The 20,449-nt window shown below is 40.2% G+C and overlaps 1 protein-coding gene across 2 annotated transcripts in view; it reads left to right on the forward strand.

Moving 5' to 3' along the window:
- Positions 1–20,449, forward strand: part of PIP5K1B (phosphatidylinositol-4-phosphate 5-kinase type 1 beta) — a 130,086-nt gene that overhangs the window by 53,342 nt on the left and 56,295 nt on the right. For both annotated transcript variants that reach the window (XR_012670821.1, XM_075136273.1), the window contains exons 4-7: positions 17–147; positions 12,604–12,721; positions 16,795–16,947; positions 18,686–18,985. Coding sequence is in view for 1 of the 2 variants with exons in the window: in XM_075136273.1 (XP_074992374.1) it covers positions 17–147; positions 12,604–12,721; positions 16,795–16,947; positions 18,686–18,985 (702 nt within the window). In the remaining variant the exon portion in view is untranslated. The remainder of the gene's footprint in view (positions 1–16; positions 148–12,603; positions 12,722–16,794; positions 16,948–18,685; positions 18,986–20,449) is intronic.

A 20,449-nucleotide genomic window follows, 5' to 3' on the forward strand; every position in this document is an offset into this window, starting at 1 on the left:
CTTCCTTTCTATGCAGACTGCATCCTCAGCTATTAAAGGTGCTATCCAGCTGGGAATAGGATACACAGTAGGAAACCTTACATCAAAACCGGACAGAGATGTTCTTATGCAAGACTTCTATGTAGTGGAAAGTGTCTTCCTACCGAGGTAAGGACAAGTCCATTCAATTTATTTTCAATAGAATTTCATCATGAACTTCTAACTCAATATTTCAAACAAGGATTGTTTTCCAGTTCTAACCAAATGGGGTTAAAGTTCAATGTATGACAACTTGAAAATAATCCTGTCTTCATGTTGTCATTGAAAATGAAAGTAGGGAGAAAACTGGGAAGATCACATTTCAGATGAAGATTTGAGACTTGTCACTTCTAGAGAAGGAAAGTAATTGTGACGATTTCAGTTAAAGGAGCTATTAATTAAAATTGGAAGTGATTTGTAGACCTATATGCAATTAAGTATTATGTCTAACACTTACATGTTTATTTAGTTTCAGTTTAGTTTCTAAAAACTGAGAATGATACTTGCCTTTTTGTTCAGGTGTTGTCAAAATTTATGAAAATTCAAGTCCTGCAGTGTTAAGGGTAATGTAAGAATTTACACTACACTAAAAAATTCTAACCAGGACTGTGGCCTGTGACGAGGCTCAACTCTTACTAGCTGACTACAGGTTGTGCACCATTACTGCTTTGCATTTGGCCACCTCAGCTTGCATCACTGCCAAGTTGATGGTGTAGAATTTGATGAGAGAAATCAAGGTCATATCATTTTAGGGGTTCAGAAGCTGAAGTACAGTGCCACATAACTTTTCCAAGTTACATATGCTAGGAATGGACGAAGAAGGTTTAGGAAGAATATATTTCAAAACCAGGATGACTTGCTCTGTTCTGTTTTTTCTGGATTCTTAGACGTGTGAAGTACCAGTAGTGCCCATCATTTCTGTAAGGACGTGCTATGTATGCAGTATTTCCTGAATTTTGGAATGCTTTCTATGAGTTTTTCAAAGTTTTGTTCATGTGCAGTTTGAATGCTACTTCATAAACTGTTTCTAATAATTTACAATCCTTAAAAATTACTGATGTCACTGAAACAAAGTTAAACTGACAGCAGACAAAATAATTGCAGGCACTTTCAAGTTGATCTGTCCTCATGTAAATTCGCTTGATTCAGCTTCTGTTTTCCTCTGAACTGAGATGTTCTTTAAGGAGAAGAAAGTTTATTTCTTATGTGAAATGAAGCTTTTACATTACATTCTTTAGTTCCTAATAACTGAGGGTATTCATATCCTTGTTCTGGTGTTAACTGTAAGGTTTGTGCACAGTTTTGTAGTCTTTCTCTTATAGATTAGGTAAATATAGAGAAATTAACTATGTGCATGTGTTTTCATAGAGTGTAATCACAAAATTTTGTTTGTTTAAAAAAATCCAAATTATAGATGAGAAATTTGCATGTCATGTAGCAAAGTTTGTATTGGTCTGAAAAACGGAGTGAGAGGGAGTGAGCCATCATATTTGTGAAATGTGTGACTGTGACAGCGATGCAGGCTTCTGTAGTTTGTTTGGCTGTGATACCAGCTTTGTTGTTCATGGAAATTAAATGAAACGTACATGCTAAAACTGTTTTATTACATAGTACAGTTTTGGGAAAAAATCTAATTTCTTTTTTTAACATAGTTTTAAAGGAACGGGTAAAATAAAATGGTTTGTAGTCCATAGCATTGCATATGTCTTCTCTCCTTTGAAACTTACATGCATGTACACTCAGTTTTCTGTTGGTTTTAAGGGAGAGCTGGGAGAAGTCCCTTCTGGCTTAAAAAGAAAACAAAGGCAGAAGGAACAGCCTGTTTGCACTAACATAGAATCTATTATAAAAGCTTTAGTAGCATCTTTCTGGACAGTTTCCTATAAATAAATAAATAAATAAATAAATCATATGATGAAAATTAGACAAATGAAAGTAATGGCCAGAGCAGCATAGCTTTTTTTTTGCATAGCTATCTAGTAAGCAGGAGTATATAACATCTTGAGTCGTCTTGACTGTAACAAAGAGCCTCTCTATAAAGAGCATTTGCTGGTAACGTTCTCTGTGAAACTAAAAATTGGCTATCCATAGCAATCTCTTAAAACCATGACACTTGATTTCTCATGCTAATGCACAGAAATGTCAAATTTCAAGTCCTTCCTATGTTTCAATGTAACATGCACATTCATTTATCTAAAATGGTTTCAATCCAAAGTAGTATTAGTTTACATAAAGTGTAATAATTTAGGATAGCCATAATGATACAGGCTTCTTTCTTGCTGGTTGAGGGTGTTGGTACGTTGAGTCTTTCATGATGGCATTATGTGGGTCGATCCTGAGTCATATCTATAGGTAGCTTCATTACCCTAGTTGGAGGTAAAAAGGTAAAGTTGCGTGTTCTTTCTGGATGGGGCTGCGCTCCCAAGGTGCACCTCAGCTGCTCTTCACTTTTTCCTAGTACCTACATCTGAATGCAGTATTTTTAAAAGTCATTACTTTAATGACTGCCCCCCCACACACACTTTGGATTGGTCTGGGTTGAAAACAATCAGTTGAAATTAATTACACCAGCAGGTCCAGTGGGCTCACCTCTACCTGGAAGCATCCTGGAGCAAGCCAAGGTTAAGTAAGCTTTTTGCCAGATGTCTGCAGCTGGAGGAGAATTTGGCAGTGCAGCAAGTGTGGTGCTGAAAGCAGTTACTTACCAAGCAAGGAGCAGCATCTTTCCACTTGCTTTGGGTACGCATAATTCAGCTGCAGCTCCAGGCAGGCTGTTAGCTGAACTTCCCTTTCATTGTGGCCAGTTTGCAGCAACCTGCCTCTTCGCAAGCTGTCCTGCTCCACCTTCCTCCCATGTTTTCCCTGCATCCACCTCACCTCATCCAGGTCTGGCAGCGAGGTGCGAGGACAGGTGTTTTGCAGAATCACAGGCACACCAGCCGCTTTGGCAGCAACGGGAACGCTGTTGTGGCGGCAGTGATAAAGTAGGCCTGAGCTAGTAGAAATGCAGTGAAACAGCAGCCTGCACGCTGGCGAGCAAAATAGCGTTATCTGTGCCCTTTTACTGTTAGAGGAAAATAATCAACAGTTGTTTATAAATTTTATCAGTTGCAGAAGATAAATAGTCTCTGCATATCTCTCAGCACTTGAAGTAAACCTCGGCACTACATGTACCTCAGTTTCGGTAACCATAGCAAAACACCAGGATTCATGAAGGAGGGAGAAAAACACCAGGGAAAAAAAGTGGTCAGTTCAGACCTGAACATAACCGCCCTGCTTATTGTGGGAACTACTGATGTAAATGAGGAATAACTCCATGGACGGCAGGTTGTGCCTGGTCCAGAGTTACTTTGTAACTGGGTTAAATTGGTCAGAGGTTAGCCCAGATTCATTTAGGTGTTTATTTCAGGAAGTGACTTTGAATGAAGTACAGGTATCTCTCTACAGTGGGTGGATTTGAATTGCAAAGGTGCTTGCTTTCATTGTACTGGTAGAGGGGATGGAAAAGTGCCTTTGTTGCTTTCTGCTTCACTTTGTAGCATCCCCTTCGTCCCTTTCTCTTCGGGATGCCTAGGAGTTTATAACGTTGCTTTGGGGAACTAAGTGAAGATTATTAGGGGCTGCTATAAAGGAGTTCATTGAGAACCACCGTCCAGACTGAGTTTAAATGGCATTATGCAAATGTGCTCCTTGGACTGAGAAACAAATGCAGTCTGCAGTGACCCAGCTGATTCTGAAGACACAGTGTCTGAAGTCTCCGCCCAGCTCCCTGAATAGGGTGCAACCACAGGGGGAACTACTCCAAGTGACCTCTCTTCTGGCTTTTAAACACTGCTTTGGAAATCCAGCAATGGAGTTGCTTACCTGGTGCTGGTACTGCTGCAGCAATGGCTGGAGGGTCAGTGGGAAGGCTGTGCATCCTGCCTGTGCTCTCTACACCCTGTCCTATGACTCAGCTCCGTGGGGCATAATCTCCCCTTTCTGCGTTATGCTCTGTGCCCTGACTTCCTTGGTTGGAACCAATTAATTTCTTGGTGGCACATTTCGTCTCCAAATCAGTCATCTGTGCAATGTGGCTACAGCAATGTTTTAACAGCTGTTTGATTCACGAGTGGAGCTGGCTCTCAGTAATGTGACCATGGTTAGAAAGGCTGGTTGCTGAGCTAATAAGCCTAGCCGTGTCAGGCAGAGGTGGCTCAAGCTGGTCACTGGGCCATGGGGCCATGCAGCTGCCTATGAGTTGACAATGTGGGCAGCTTGCTAAGCTGTTCAGCAGACTCATACTATGTAGGCACATTTTCTACGGTGTCGCTTGACAAGCCAAACAGAAGCTGCTCCATTCTGTCAGCTAACTTTGACTAGTCAGTCGTATGCAGCTTCAGAAATGCAGAGCATTTGGAGCAAGGCAGTATGTTTTAGGCTCCATTTCTTTTTGTTTTCTTAGATAGAGGCTGCTGCTAAGCACAGCTGTGATTTTGACCTTTTTGCAGCAAGCTGTTATCAGTCTTGTGTGCTTCCTTTGCTAATATGCTTTATTTTCAGGGTCTAGACCCTGCATATTGAGAACACTTGCTATGGTTTCTAATTTAACGGGTAAGTCTGTTAGATGCTGTTGACCTGTATGCACCCTGCAGCTACAGTCATCTGTACAGCAAACTGGTTCAATAACAAATTGCTTTCTTGTGATGCTAATGAAAGATTATTCAACGCTTTCTGCTATTTTATGTCAAAAGCTTAATGTTTGTATTATGATAACATTTGGATGACAGCCCACATAAGCAGTCAAAAGTACCAAGAAAAGTAAAACCTTGGACATATTTTAACCAGTCTGGGGTTTACCTGTATTTAGAACTGAAGTGTACTGTTTTCTGGTACGTTTTTGAGGAATGATTTAGACAAATGAGGAAAACTGACACTTGCCCTTGGAAATATCTTTGTACCAAACCTGTATCATAGATTACCTGATGGGCTAAGTAGTGTCTTTGTAATTAAGGAAGTATAGAATGCTCTGCAGGCTTGGTATGAACAGTACTCAAACGTTGACACTAATGCTTAGTTGTTGTGTAACTTATGCCACTGTATTTGTTTCCAAATTTTTGTGCCCAAAACAAGTTGGGCAGTTTCACAAGAGAGATAAGAAAGTGGCCTGAAGGCTTTGATAAAGCGCTTCTGCTCTTCTTTGGTGCTTCGGTTGCAGAGATGCACAGGATGACCCAAGTTCTGGCACATTTTTTATGGTTTGTGAGTAGAGTCATAGCACAGATAGGAGGAAGTAGTTTCTGCTTGCAAAACAAATAGTATTCAAAATGGGGATACTGTGGCAACAAAAGCAAAAATGTGTTCATTATGAATTACTGGTCTTAGCTACTTCTGTTGCTGTCAAATTCTTGGTAAACCTGTGATAAGCTGGATATTTGTGTGGTTATGTAGACAAACTATTTTTAAAGTACTCTGAGATCCCTTACTTTAATGGCATCTCCAGTTCATTGTGAAATAGTCATATCATCATTATAAGAAAATGTCTGTGTATTCAGCTGTTACATAGATAGGATTGGATTGACTTGTTGTCGTGGTTTAACCCCAGCCGGCCACTGAGCACCACGCAGCCGCTCGCTCACCCCCCTGCCGGGTGGGATGGGGGAGAGAATCAGAAGTGAAGAAAAACTCATGGGTTGAGATAAAGACAGTTTAATAGGGAAAACAAAAGCTGCACATGCAAGCAAAGCAAAACAAGGAATTCATTCATTACTTCCCATCGGCAGGCAGGTGTTCAGCCATCGCCAGGAAAGCAGGGCTCCATCAAGCCTAACGGTTACTTGGGAAGACAAAGCCAATCACTCCGAAGGCCCCCCCTCCTTCTTCACCCAGCCTTATATGCTGAGCATGACGTCATATGGTATGGAATAGCCCATTGGCCAGCTGGGGCAGCCGTCCTGGCCACGCTCCCTCCCAGCCTCCTGCACATCTGGCAGGGCATGGGAAGGTGAAAAGTCCTTGACTAGCGTAAACAATACCTAGCAACAACCAAAACATCAGTGTGTCATCAACATTATTCTCATACTACATCCAAAACACAGCACTATACCAGTTAATAGGAAGAAAATCAACTCCATCCCAGCCAAAACCAGGATAGTATCCACCCCTTATTCCATACCATTTACATCATGCTCAGGTCCCACACTGTCCAATACATTCTCATTACCCACCATCTCCCTTCCCATCCTTTGATATAATACACAGATATCATTCCCTTAGTCTATGGACCACCCCTGTAAAATGTCCATAAAATATCCATAAATGTACACAAAATGTCCACTGCGTTCATTTAGTCTATGACTTTGGGCTCCATCTGTTATGGTGGTCACTCAGGTCAGCAGAGGTGGTGTGTTGCATGGAGTTACTGGGCACCAAAGCCGGCTCAGGTCGGGTCACTGCTGCACTTGCGCTGCTTCTTGTAAAGCTTGTCCTCCATTGGTTCAGGTGGTTCCTGCTATAGTAATTCCTATAACATGCAACTCAAATCATGGGTTACAACAATTTAAAGGTATTTCCATTACAATCTCCACCCCTGGTCCCTTTGGGCCAGACCATAGGGTTTAACATTGCAATGAACTCCTCCCCTTGCCCCTGCTCCGGCTTGGACTTATCCACAGACTGCAGTCTCTTAGGGGTTTACCTGCTCCAAGTGGAGCCTTACCTATGAGCCACAGTCTCTCCAGGGGTATACCTGCTGCGGCACAGGCTTGTCCACAGCCACAGTCGCTTCGAGGTGCACCGGTTCCAGCGTGGCCTTCTCCATGGGCCACAGTCCCTTCAGAAGTAAACCTGCTCCAACATGGTCTTACCCATGGCTGCAATCTCTCCAGGGGTGTACCTCCCCTGTCATGGGCTTATCCATGGCCACACGCTTTGAGGTGTTCCAGCATGACCTCATGCACAGCCACAGATGCTTCGAGGTGTACCTGCTGCAGCATGGACTTATCCTTAGGCCACAATCCCTTCAGTGGTATACCTGCTGCGGCACGGACATAATCACGGCCACAGATGCTTCGAGATGTACCTGCTTGGGCATGGGCTTATCCTCGGTCACAGACGCCTCGGGATGTCCTAGTCCTACGTGGACTCAGCCACAGGTCACAGTCCCTTCGACTCGAGTTCACGCTGCAGTTCCAGCCTGTCCAGCACAGCAGCACAGAAGGAGCAGCGATGCCCTGGCCACCTGCCAGCCCAGGCGCATCCCCATTGCTGTTATCAGAATGTTCCCAGGCACAGCACAGTAAGACGATCAGCAGTGCAGCAGTACAGCAAGCAGCGAGAGCAAAAAAGCAGCCACTAACGAGCACAAGACTCTAATACACATTAAGGCAAGCAAGCCCCGTGGCAAGCACAAGAGCCTGCGAATTAATAGCTAAACAGCAGTAACAGCTATAAATTCGATTTAGCACATTCCAATCAAACCTGTCGTTATCTCAAACCCTTCAAGCCCCACGTTGGACGCCAAAAAGGACTGTCGTGGTTTAACCCCAGCCGGCCACTGAGCACCACGCAGCCGCTCGCTCACCCCCCCGCCGGGTGGGATGGGGGAGAGAATCAGAAAGGTAAAAGTGAGAAAACTCGTGGGTTGAGACAAAGACAGTTTAACAGGGAAAGCAAAAGCCGCGCACGGAAGCAAAGCAAAACAAGGAATTCATTCACTGCTTCCATCGGCCGGCAGGTGTTCAGCCATCGCCAGGAAAGCAGGGCTCCATCACGTGTAATGGTTACTTGGGAAGACAAAGCCAATCACTCCGAAGGCCCCCCCTCCTTCTTCTTCACCCGGCCTTATATGCTGAGCATGACGTCATATGGTATGGAATAGCCCATTGGCCAGCTGGGGCAGCCGTCCTGGCCACACTCCCTCCCAGCCCCCTGCACATCTGGCAGGGCATGGGAAGGTGAAAAGTCCTTGACTAGCGTAAACAATACCTAGCAACAACCAAAACATCAGTGTGTCATCAACATTATTCTCACACTACATCCAAAACACAGCACTATATCAGTTAATAGGAAGAAAATCAACTCCATCCCAGCCAAAACCAGGACACTTGTTTTGAAGATACTATTCACAGTTGTATTTTAGAGCTGCCTTGCAGGGGACTGCTTAGGACAGCATATAGTAACCAAAAGTATAGGAGAACATACAGTGAAAATCAAGGATATTACCACTGGACTTTATCCCACAATATGAAAAAAACAAACACACACCTATTTGTACAGGTAGCCATAATACCTCCTTCCATCATGTGGGAAACAATTGCTTTTCTGAAATGATATATAGGAAGTGAATACTCCAAAGCACTACCTGATATGTCAGTATGTATTTATTGGATACAGTTTGTAGAGTTTAAACACATTTTGATGTATTGTAAAAGAGCAGCTTTATCCAAGAACAGTGAAACTGAGATTGGATACTCTTAGTTTTTAATATTGGGAGCATTTAATTTTACATGTTTTATTTCGATTCTAAGATTTAAAAAAGACTTGCTTTCACATGAGAGAACTGAGGTGTTCCTCCTCTTCACTCTTTTTACATTATGTACAAGAAGGGTATACATGGGCCCATGACTACAGCTTGACTATTTCTTTTGTTAACAGCTACACCAGACCCTATTAACATTGCTCTGCGATGAAGGCTTGCTACCAAGAGATGCAGCTAGACTTCTCTGCCACTTCTGATAGGTGTGCTGTCTCGTGAGTACATCCTACCAGGGTGAGGCCTTAGTAAAAAAAAGCTGCCAAGATACATATCTGGGTGTTTAGCAAAATTTTTGCAAGCCACAGGGTTAGCCATTAAAAATATAATTAGTTTTAGTTCATTTTTAGTTTGGTATTGCACCACCTGCACTTTAAATCAACTCTCAGCATTTACTAAGAGACAGGTTAAGATACACATACTGTCATTTCTAGGTGTGCTTGATTTAAAAAAAAAAATCTAAAATTTAAGTATTAAAGCAAACTCGCATAGTAAGCTTAATGTCTCTTTTTTTATTCTACCTACCAATCTTTTGCTTTTCTGTGGTCTTACAGCTAAGGTTATTAAAATACCTCATAAGTACAATTGCTTCTTAATCTTTCCAAAGCCTATATTGGTTGTCATAGCTTGTATACAGAGACTCAAGTTCCTCAAGATTGCCAGAATCAAAGCTGGTATTAAAAGCCTGTATTTTTCCTTTTCTCTTTTTTTCTGGTAGACCTGTGCCCTAAACTATGTGAGAGGAAAATTACATGATTACCTCCTTTTTTTTATAGAGTACCATTTCTATTATGTCCAAAGCTCCATTTTGCAGATTAATTTTTTTGTCAACAGATCATGGGTATTTTTCTTGTTCAACTTCAAAGACATAGTCATGCCCATGACACTCCCTAGCCTGATTAAAAGTTGTTATACCTGGTGTTTTGCGCATGTACTTTAATCCAGCCAGAGTGAAACGCACTTGTAAAATGCGCTAAGGAAATGTGGGGGGAAACCACAAAACACATTCTCTCAGGAGCTAATAGAGTGGAAGGTGCATAATTTCATGTCTGAATAAGATAGAGATGTATTTACATCAAGCATTCTGTACAATGGAATCTGTCCTTTTCAGGTAAGAGCAAGGACATACTCAGCCACAAGGAATTTGAAGGTTTTCCATTACTGTAGGAAATTACTGGAAGTGAGGGTGCTTTTTCTGTTAAAAGTAGCCACAAGAAAACCTTACAAACTTTCTTCCAGAGGGGTAACCAAGAAATCTTAAATTTGTGTCAAGCTTGCTTCTTGCATCACAGAAGAGTTTACTGTTGGGATCCTGTAAACTATTCTATGAGGCAATGAAACTTAAACTAATAGATATGTTTAACAGAAATGGTAGGGTATGATGAAAAGCTCTGCAGACCTTTAGTAAAAGGGATTTTTAAGATGATTTTAAGATGATAAGGAAACTTGTCTGCATAGTGAAAGTGACTATCATATCTGTAATAAAGTAAGCTGATGTGCTCTAAATACATGGAATTGCCCTCGGTGTAGATGCTGTTCCAAACTAAATTGCTCTGTTTTGCAATCATTTTGGAATAAATCTCCACTTACTGTGCATTACTGTCCACTTGCAGACCCAATATGCACTGATGAAATGGCTTGGACCCATGGTATTACCATAGCAAACCTCCTATCTTCATTTTAGCCTGGTGAAGTTCCAACAACAGTACATGTTCTGGTGTAGGAAGGACATGTAATCTATTTATTGCCATGCTTTCACAAAGGAAGGTTTTGATTTATGGCTGCAGGAAGCAGTTATAAAGGTATTTATGTACTGAAAGGTAGGGCTTTTTTATAAAGTTTAGATGATTGGTCTTCGCTGACAACAATGTGATACTTCAGCAGAGAACACTGATCTGTTCTTGTCTGCATTTTACAACAATTAAATGCATTTACAAATATGCCCCCAGGTTCCCAGTGTAGCTATATATTACCCCTGTGGCATCCTCATATTGCACAAAAATTCAATATGAGACGCATCCAGCTGTATAAAACTTAATGTCAGACAAGACTGGCAGTGTTCTGAAAGTCTTCTGGCAGTAAGCTGAAAGACCTTATAAGAAAAAGCATTAGCCACTCTTAACTGTAAAGAAAAACTACCATCTTCAGCCTGGTATTCTATTGATTTCCATTTTTTACTATATAATGGAACAATAAAATACATGTGGATTTGATTTTAATACCTTGGAGTTGTGATATGGTAGACTCTAAAGTGATCATTAGGACTAGGCAGCCTTCACTAGCTGTTAACCATATGGTTTAGCACTCCAAGAAGCAGCAGTATTCTCATGTCTTTTTATGTATCCTTAGTCATCCACAACCATCTTTTTATTTGTGATTTCCAGACAGAAATCAGGTTGTTTTTTCCCTCCTTTTGTCTCCTATTCAAGAGTCTAAAGTATATGCATTTCTGGAGCCTGAGAAAGTTTGTTCTGCAGCTCACACTGTCTAATTAGCAGCAGTTCAATTCTGTTGGGTTTTAGTGGTATGCGTGCAGCGAGATGGGTTGGGTAGATTTCATCGAATTGTTATTAATGGAAGGTGACAAGTTCATATGACAAGCATTAATTGTACAGGATCAAAGCTCTTAAATATTTTAATGATATTTCATTTACTCTTTGCAGGACTGTTGCTTAGAGTTTATTCCTTTTCATATCTGTGTGAATTCCTAGTTTGTTGTGGTTTTTTTTTTTAATATACTTTGGATATTGTTGCCAAATGTAGAGGTACATGCTGCATTTCTGAATAATTTAGTTAGAGTAAATGAGTAAAGAAGTGGTGGAAGAGCTGATTTCAGCCACTGTGTCAAGTCTTGGATTTTGTACTCATGTGTTTATCAAACCATTCGGATACTGACCAAACTTTGTCTTAAAGCTGTTCTTGTTTGTGTTGAAATCATAGTGTAGGACTTTACTCTTCTGCTTAGAAGCCTTCTTTTAGTTTCCATCATAAATGAATCCACAGGCAGTTTTTATATATATTGGTTTTTTTCTAGCAGCATTTCGCTGCTGACCTTTTCTGTTAGATTCAATCATGTAGTATTCATCTCAAGACTCATACAACTGCAGCCTGAAAATACAGTGAGATGGTAAATATAAAACAAGAAAAAGCGTTAAGGAGGCTACAATGATTTTTTTTTTTTTTTTTTTGCCTTTAAGAAAGACTGTCTTCCAGGCTGGCCACCCTAGTAGTCTTTGTGCCTCTTCTAGTTTGAATCTGTATCTTGCGTATAACTGCATACCATTTTCCAGAATTCCCCAAAGGGTCTGTACCCTGTGTTCCTATTTAACCAACTGAGCATGTAAGCTAGTGCTGGTTTAGATTGAGGTGGGGTAAAATATGTGACATGATAGGCAGACAAACAGAAAAGCACTTTAAGGTCAGCAAAGCCAGAGTGGCTTCCCAATTCTGGACTGTACTAGCAAGAAAGAAAGAGATACCATAACTGCAGTTAGCCTGCAGAAGAGACTAATGCTGAGGATGCCGTTTCATAAAGAAGGCTGACTCAATCAACGTTTGCTGGCACCAAAAAACGTATGTAGTCCTGCTTCCTTCCCACTGCTCTGGCCGCACAGTTCTGCCTTCTGTGTTGTGCTGTCCTTAGTATCCTTAGTCTGACTCCCCTGCAAGCTAGTGTGAAGTTGTTTTGCTGCGTTGACTTCCAAACTTTTTGCAAGAGCTGGGGTGACCCTTCCTGCGTCAGTAAGCTATTAGACTGGCTTACCTTGGAGGGGTATCAGAAGTTGTAATATTAGTTTAAGTGGATCTTTACGCAAATGGATATGGGTGGTGAAAATAGTCATTTCCTTTAAGGCAGGAGAAAGGAATTTGCTGGCGGTATTCTGGCTCTCACAGACGCTTCTATTACACTGATTAATGGTGTGATAAGGAGGTTTATCTGCATTTACGACTCTTGTCTCAGAAGGCCAATGGTTGAGTTAGGCAGCTTTACAGTAAAACTAGCTGCAAGAAGGAAGTCGCTAAAAATTGCTCGGTAATAATTGGGTTTGGTTTATTTTTGTTTTTGTTTTCAGTGAAGGGAGCAATCTCACCCCTGCTCATCATTATCCTGACTTCAGATTTAAGACGTATGCACCTCTTGCCTTCCGCTATTTCAGAGAACTTTTTGGTATCAAGCCTGATGATTACTTGGTAAGAGCTTGCAGTTTTCTTTTGAGTTACAAATGATTATAACATGTACTAGTATCATAGTGACAGAAGAGGATGCTTTAGTGGTGCCGAAATGGGCAGTAAATTTTGTATGTGGAGTGGTTTATAATTAGTGAATATTTTTAGTGTTTAACGAAAATTTTAATTCTTGATCTTTGAGACGATTCCTATAAAAGCCTGCCTTAATTGACTAGAGTAACTTGAGCATTACTGCTCATTCAGGTCATTGTTTCTACAGAAGTTATAATCAGTGTGACTTCTACCAATTCAGTTCTCGTAAAGTGCTCTTGTGTTATTTGCGTTACTTATTCACTTCATATTAAAGAAGTGTTTGTCTGCAAATGTTCCCATATAGCCTTAAGAAAAGTGGGTCGCAGGCTAAAAAAGAATGTTAGAACATCTCCTTTGTCCTCTGTATCTTATAGTTTGAAGACTTATTCCTTCTCAGTATTCAACTGTTTACGTGAGAAAAGTGTGATGCATTTGCTGCCATCATAAAAGCAGGCTTTACTTGGTATAACCACTTTGTGCACTGCCAGGGATGAGGATCCATTATTTTACTTCTCCTGTAGTTCTGCTTTTGGAAGGGTATTGTGAAAGCAGAGCTGGATTGTTTTCTAGATGTTTGCCTCATGTCCAGTTTTTCTCGTGCCAGTCCATCCAATACATCAGAGTGCCAGTACAAATTAGCAATTCTGTACATCAGAGTTTTATTGTTAACTTCTTTTGAATGAGTTTTTAGATCTTTTTGTTCCATTATTGATAACTGTTTCTTTAAAACCAAAAGAATTTGAAAGAGCTTGAATGAATAAAAAAAGAAAAATTGATTAAATGGTGCTGAAACATTACTTAATGTACTACTTCACTGTCTTCTGCGGTGTTCAAGTGTCTTATAAGGTTTTTTTTTCCACCTTGGACAATGAGCCTAAAAGCAAAACTTAGCTGGTTTTGCTTTTATTTGAGTTGAATGTGGGTGTCTGATTTTAATTCTTTAGTACTATGTATGGATTTTGTATTACTAGCCTTCGTGACAATAGCTATATATAAAAACAGATCATTCCTTTGAATCATAGTTGTTAGTAGCTGGGAAGTGCAGTTGGGTTGGAGTTTTATAAAGGTGTCATTATGTAATATGTTGTATATCTATCTCGTTTTATGGACCTGGCAAAAATGAAGTATTCAGGCTGTGTTGCCAGCTGCTAAAAAGACTACTTTCTAGAGTAAAACTGTTGTCACCTGCAACTTCTATTCCATCTAAGGAAGCATTTGCAGTAGCATAAATTAAAGATTATAGAAAGACTGCTTGCTGTTAGTAGGAGATTTGTGGCACTCAGCTTAGCTACAAAATGTCTAATCCCTGAGGGAAATTCCCAGTAAAGGCAACTTGTTGCAGATTCTTTTTCTTCTTGGCACAGCAAAAGACATTAGTGATATGTTCCCAGGGAAAAGGGGCAACTAGAAAAGCTAGTTTCGAGATTAAATGCACCTTCTTTTCTTGAAAATGCAAAAGCAGGTTTCCTTCAACAGACACATGTTTTTGTAAAATATAGTTGGAATTTCAGTGTGTGGTGTTGTAACTGATGCATGCCTCTGTTAGGGTTATACTTGCTCTGCAAGCATGTTAGAATCCATTTCTGTTATTTCTGATTCTAAATGGGCATCACTTTGCAATCAGAGCAGGTTGCAGTCCCTTGCGGTCCAGAGGCAGATGTGATCAGAGGGGTACTATGATCACAGAACAAAACTATTTTTAGTTTGGGACCCTTTTCCCAGTTGGTTATGACCAAAACATCTGGAGTTTGCTCCCAATAGCATGTGTCAGGGTTCTGGCTGAACAGTCCCTCTTGTTTCTGTTTTGTGGATCTGTTTAGTGACCATAATTCCAATTCAGTATCTAAAACACTTTACTGTAACAATATGCCAACTGATTGTCCAACTGCAGCTGAAGGGGAAGGGAAGTAAAGTATAAAGAGGAGAAATTGCAGCAAGGTTATGTGAGTTTACACTGTTAATTTGCAATGACAAAGCCCAAAGATTTACAGTTTCACCTTTTCCAAGGAGGTTGAACAGTAATGCACTGTAGAAGTCAGACTGGATAACGAGAGTAAATACATTTGAACAGCTGGTAGAATTAAATTGTCACTGGAAACCTCATGGAGTACTGGCATTTTGCAGGGAAACCTCTTGATCATAAAGTACTTAATTGTCAGGGATTTTCTTACTTTTCAGTTTTGATTTGGCTTTCATAAGTGTCCAGTCAAAATTAGCTGGGCTCTTTGTATAGCAGCACTTGGTGGGTAGACTTTCATTTTGCAGGAATGAACTCAACTGTAAAATGACCAACACACGCTGTAGGTTAATAACTTGTGCTTATGCTATACTGTTTTATTAAGCTTTAATATTTAGGATAATTGGTTTCAAGTGCTTACAAGAATGACAATTACTCATGAAGCTTTATATATTTTGGCAAGAAAAACACAGGAGTTGCAATACAACTGCTCTGAAGGTCTGTGGTGTTACAGACCAGTATTTGCTGTTCTATCTGTAGACAATTGCAACTATAGGATTAATAAGAAAGGTCTCTCATACTAATTGGAACTGCGTGAACTCGAGAAGCAGGGGGAGAAACAGGAAACGTTTTTATAGCGTGCAAAAGTCTCTTAAAAATTGCAAGCATGGAAAAAGCCTCAGCTGGAGCCAGGATAAGAAAATGCATTAAGGCAGTGGTTTGAGTCCATAGGAAGCATGCTTCTTTCATTCAAGTGCTCACAAAAGAACATATTTATTACATTTTCTTGTATCACTTTTCTTTGCTATCACCACCTGCTGAAATCAATGGCAAGACTCCAGTTGAATTTAATAAAAGCTGTTTTCAACAAACAAAACTGTTTTTTCTTGTGGAATTGCTCAACTCATCTCAGGCAGTGACCCAATGAACCAGATATTTGTTACTGAAACAGTTACTGGTTTTGTTCTGAGAAGACCAGAAGACATACTGCACTGCTAAGAATAATTCTCTGGTGCTTACAATACTCACAATTCACGTCCTGTGTAATTTTGTTTCTTTCAAAGACTGAAGCCTTAAAATATTGGACTGTACAGTAAATCTTCAAGTGTGTGAAATTGATGATATATAACACAGGAAAAGAGTGTGTGAATGAAAGTTTAATGATATTATATTTTAAACAAGCTCTCGAGTTTAATATAAACAGATTTTTCTATGTTTTTGAGCTTAATGTCCCCTCTCCATTTAGTTTGCATGAAGCATGAAGTGTGAATTAATGGAGATGTAATAAATATACATTAGCCTCTGTGTGAGATCTAGTTCAGCTGCTAAGGAATACTCCTTGGTACCTTCTTCCTCCTTATTGTGATCATGATTATTACTGTCTCCCTGTGGAAGAGAAAGCCTTTCTAAGCATGCAAAATAATGGTCCTCCAAAACCCAATTTTTCCTCCTTACTGGTATTTATTTTTTCTGTTTCAAGCAGTTTTCAATCAGAAAACTACATTAGCAGCTATACTGAGATTATTATTCTAATGGTTTCAATCCCAATTTCACAGAAGAGGACTTGCCTATTTGTCTATAGTGAGAAACATCTACTCCCAGTGTGTTTGTCTAACATTTTCCTGTACCTGTTTCATAAATGGCTGTGAAAAGCGAACAGTTGCAGTGAAAATGTCATTTTAAGGCTTCTGACTCAGGAATTTGCAATGCTGACGGTGTGGGGATGGACTCTCTCCACTTCAGCCACTTGCTTCACTCCAGGGAAAGTTCAGCTGGTGCAGTGGGACGTGAAGAGGGACCGTATGCTCAGCTGCCACGGTTGTGCAGTGTGTCCTGAGCAGAGTGGAGTGTAGCAACTGCCCTGCCAAATCTCAGCCAAATTACTGTGACCCAGCTTGCTGTACAGTAGTCGAGTTGCTGCAGTTGAAGCCCAAAGAAGCAGCTCTGTGATTCTCCTGTGCCTATTTGAACCTGCAGTTCTTTGTATTAAACTTGTGTTTAAGTAATGCATGCATTGGCAGTGAAAAACAATTTTTGTCTCTTCCAGTACTCAATCTGCAGTGAGCCTTTAATTGAATTATCCAACCCAGGTGCCAGTGGGTCCCTGTTTTTTGTAACTAGTGATGACGAGTTCATCATCAAAACAGTTCAACACAAAGAGGCTGAGTTTCTTCAGAAGCTCTTGCCAGGTTATTATATGGTAAGTAGTTGAAGACTGTATTCTACCTGTATTTTTCCCGTTTCATGTCACACTTCTGAAGATTCGGTTTCATTTGTTGTCTTTTAATCTTGCATTGGCTTTATCTGTATTTTTCATAATATTTTGATGGTTTTTACCCGTCTTTCACCTTTGTACCCCGCACATCCATCAGAAAGAATAGATATAAATCAAGAATATATTTTAAGATAATTGCTCTTCTTTTAGCATTCAAGATGAAGCTGAATGTCGTCTTCTGAGTTGATGCCAAACTTTGCTTCTAAGCTAGTAACAAAAAAAGGTTTCTAAATTTCTAATTCAACTTTTTTTCTCCATTTTGTGTTTGTCTACCTTCTGCATTTCACTCAGAGTGGACAAACGAACTAGACCAGTCAGTTTCACTTTTGTTTCTGGACTACTTCTAATTTCCATTTCTCATGTGTTAAAACAACGATGTAAAAAATATGTTTATCCATATAATTAGTTCAAAACTTAATTTTTAAATGGAGTTTTTTGTGGGCTAATGCTAAGTTGATTGTATTGTTTTATGTGTGTCGGTCATCAGAAAGGGAAACCATTGATCCAAGGTAAGTAGAACTTAATTCTCCTGTTGTTTTTTTAAACAAAAGCCACTCATACATATGAACAGAGATTCTTCTGGGTGGTATGCAGGACTTCGGCATGTTAGACCTGTGACTGACTTTCTTTTCTTTCTTTGCTTTCTTAAGTAAGGTAACTTGAGAAGTTACCCTCTCACTTGTACTAAAAATGAGGAATATTGTCATTATTACACTACAGTTACACAGATTCACCGTTTGTTTAAAAAAAATTATGCACTGACAGCATCAAGAAGAGCAATGGTGGCAGGTACTTTTTTGTTGTTGTTTCTAACCATGATAATCAGCTCAGCATAAGTTTGAGTTATTACAAGTAAATATAAGGCCACTTTGCTTTCTTTCTAGGAACTTTATTCTCACTGCTACCATATGCAAGGGTTTCCAAAGTGTAAAACCTTAGTCACTGTGATTATTCCCTGTAGTTGTATGTGGTGACTTAGTAATCTCGTAAGACTTGAAGTAGTTTTTCCCCTTCTTGCTTTTTCATGCCAAAAACTGAGAGTAGCTGTATTCAGAAGGAGGATTTTCACTCTCACCTCTCTTATGCTCTCCTAGCTAATTTTTTTGCCTGTTGTGGAATTTGGATTATTTCACACTTTTCTGTTCTGATGGTCAGTCATGGTTCTGTTATGACCTCACACTCCTGTGGAGACAACTTGGTCATTTGGCACTAACCCTCAATGTGAAAAGCCTCATGGAGACAGGGGTCCTGTTTTTCAGAAGCCAAGTCAAGGTAATGAGAACTACATTTGACCTAAACTCCTTCCAGCAGCTGGAATGCAAAGGTTGTTCAGGTCAGAATAAATAAATTAAATCTTCAGGATGCTTTTAGGTTTGGCCTAGTCTGCTCTTTCATGGGATGTGAGAAAGAGAAACCTGGCATAAATACAGTTACTGCTCTGCTCATGGCCTATATAAGTTCCTGGCAAAAAGGCAGTGTTTATGCTAGCTTTCTGAAATACAGACCCACAAAGAAAATAACTGGTCAAAGAAACTATACTGAATAAGAAAACATGCACAGTTTTCTAGATGTTTTTTAATGTCCTTTGGTATTAAAAAAAACTTTCTTAAGCATGGAAGTTTACTGAAAATAGACATATTTAACAATCTCTCTTTTCTTTTAGAATCTGAACCAGAACCCAAGGACTCTTCTACCCAAATTTTATGGGCTGTACTGTGTTCAGTCAGGAGGCATTAATATTAGAATTGTTGTAATGAACAATGTTTTGCCACGAGCTTTGAAAATGCATTTCACATATGACTTGAAAGGTTCCACGTACAAACGGAGAGCATCAAGAAAAGAAAGGGAGAAGTCTGACCCTACATTCAAAGACTTGGATTTCTTGCAAGACATGCATGAAGGATTGTATTTTGACTCTGAAACACACAGTGCACTAATGAAAACACTACAGCGGGATTGTCGAGTGAGTAAAAATTATTGACTATTTAAACTTCTGTGTTCACATCTGTTTTAGATTTACCTCAGCAAAACAGAGAGCAGGACGTTGCTTTGTATGTTGTTTAACCTCCATTCCTTTTCCATGCAATTTAATTAGGAAAAACTATGGATGTCAAAGCACTGATGAAGCCTGTATTTTAGTTAAGCTGTTGGGATCTGAGATCGTAGAATCATAGAATGGAGTATCCTGAGTTGGAAGGGATCCACAAGAGTCATCGAGTCCAACTCCTGACTCCACATAGGGCAATCTAAAAGTTAAACCATATATCTAAGAGTGTTGTCCAAATACCTCTTGAACGCCAACAGACTTGGGGCCATGACCAGTTCCCTGGGGAACTTGTTCCAGTGCTTGACCACCCTCTCACTGAAGAACTTTTTCTTAATATCCAACCTGAACTTCCTCAATGCAGCTTTAAGCCATTCCCTTGCATCCTATCACTAGGCGCTAGAGATGAGCACCACCCTTTCTGCCCCTCTTATGAGGAAGTCGTAGACAGCAATGAGGTCACCCCTCAGTCTTCTCTTCTCAAGCTGAACAAACTTAATATCCTCATCTGCTTCTCCCAAGTCATGCCCTCTAGTCCTTTCACCATCTTTGTTTCCCTCCTTTGGACACACTCGAATATTTTTATATCCTTCTTATACTGTAGAGCCCAAAACTGCAAACAGTATTTAAGGTATGAGGCCGCACCAATGCCGAGTATTAGTGGGACAATCACTTCTTTCAACCAGTTGGCTAAACTGTGCTTAACGCTCCCCAGGCTACGGTTGGCCATTTTGGCCACTAGGGCACATTGCTGTCTCATTGAGCTTACCATCCAGCACGGCCTCCAGGTCCCTTTCTGCAGGGCTGTCCCCCTCTTTGTCTGTACGTCCAGGATTACACTGATCCAACTGTGGAAATACAATAGTAGTCCAGTAGAGTTTTTTTTAATTCTTGTTCTTGCTTTCTATTAATTTGGAGATTTTAATGATTTTTTTTTTCTGAGGCACAATAAATAGCCCTGTGGTACCGTTGTTACATATGATAAACTGTATGTAGAGCTGCAGGCTCAGTACTGCTTTGGTAAGTCTGCCTCTCTGTAAGTTAACAAGAGCCAGGAACTGAATGGGGGAGGTGTGCCTAGTGGCAGCAATCTTATTTCTGGAGCAAAGTAATTTTTTCGTCAGCTGAAAAGTAGTGCTTAATGTCCACAAAAGATTTTCAAGGTAGGAGAGGGCTGTCTGCCATTGTCCTTTGAGAGGACCTTGGTGAATGGAACCAGTGCCTCTTGAGGACAGGGAGAATTGTTGTAAAACAGATTTTTTTATATAGCAAAGGTAAGAAAATATAAAGTAGGAGAAAGGGGAGTTATCCAGGTCTCTGAGTTTCACAAGATCCACAGGAATTGTACAAAGAAAAGATTGGCTTTGTCTGAGGGGAATCCTG

Source organism: Calonectris borealis, chromosome Z (assembly GCF_964195595.1).
Source record: "Calonectris borealis chromosome Z, bCalBor7.hap1.2, whole genome shotgun sequence".
Taxonomy (NCBI): domain Eukaryota; kingdom Metazoa; phylum Chordata; class Aves; order Procellariiformes; family Procellariidae; genus Calonectris; species Calonectris borealis.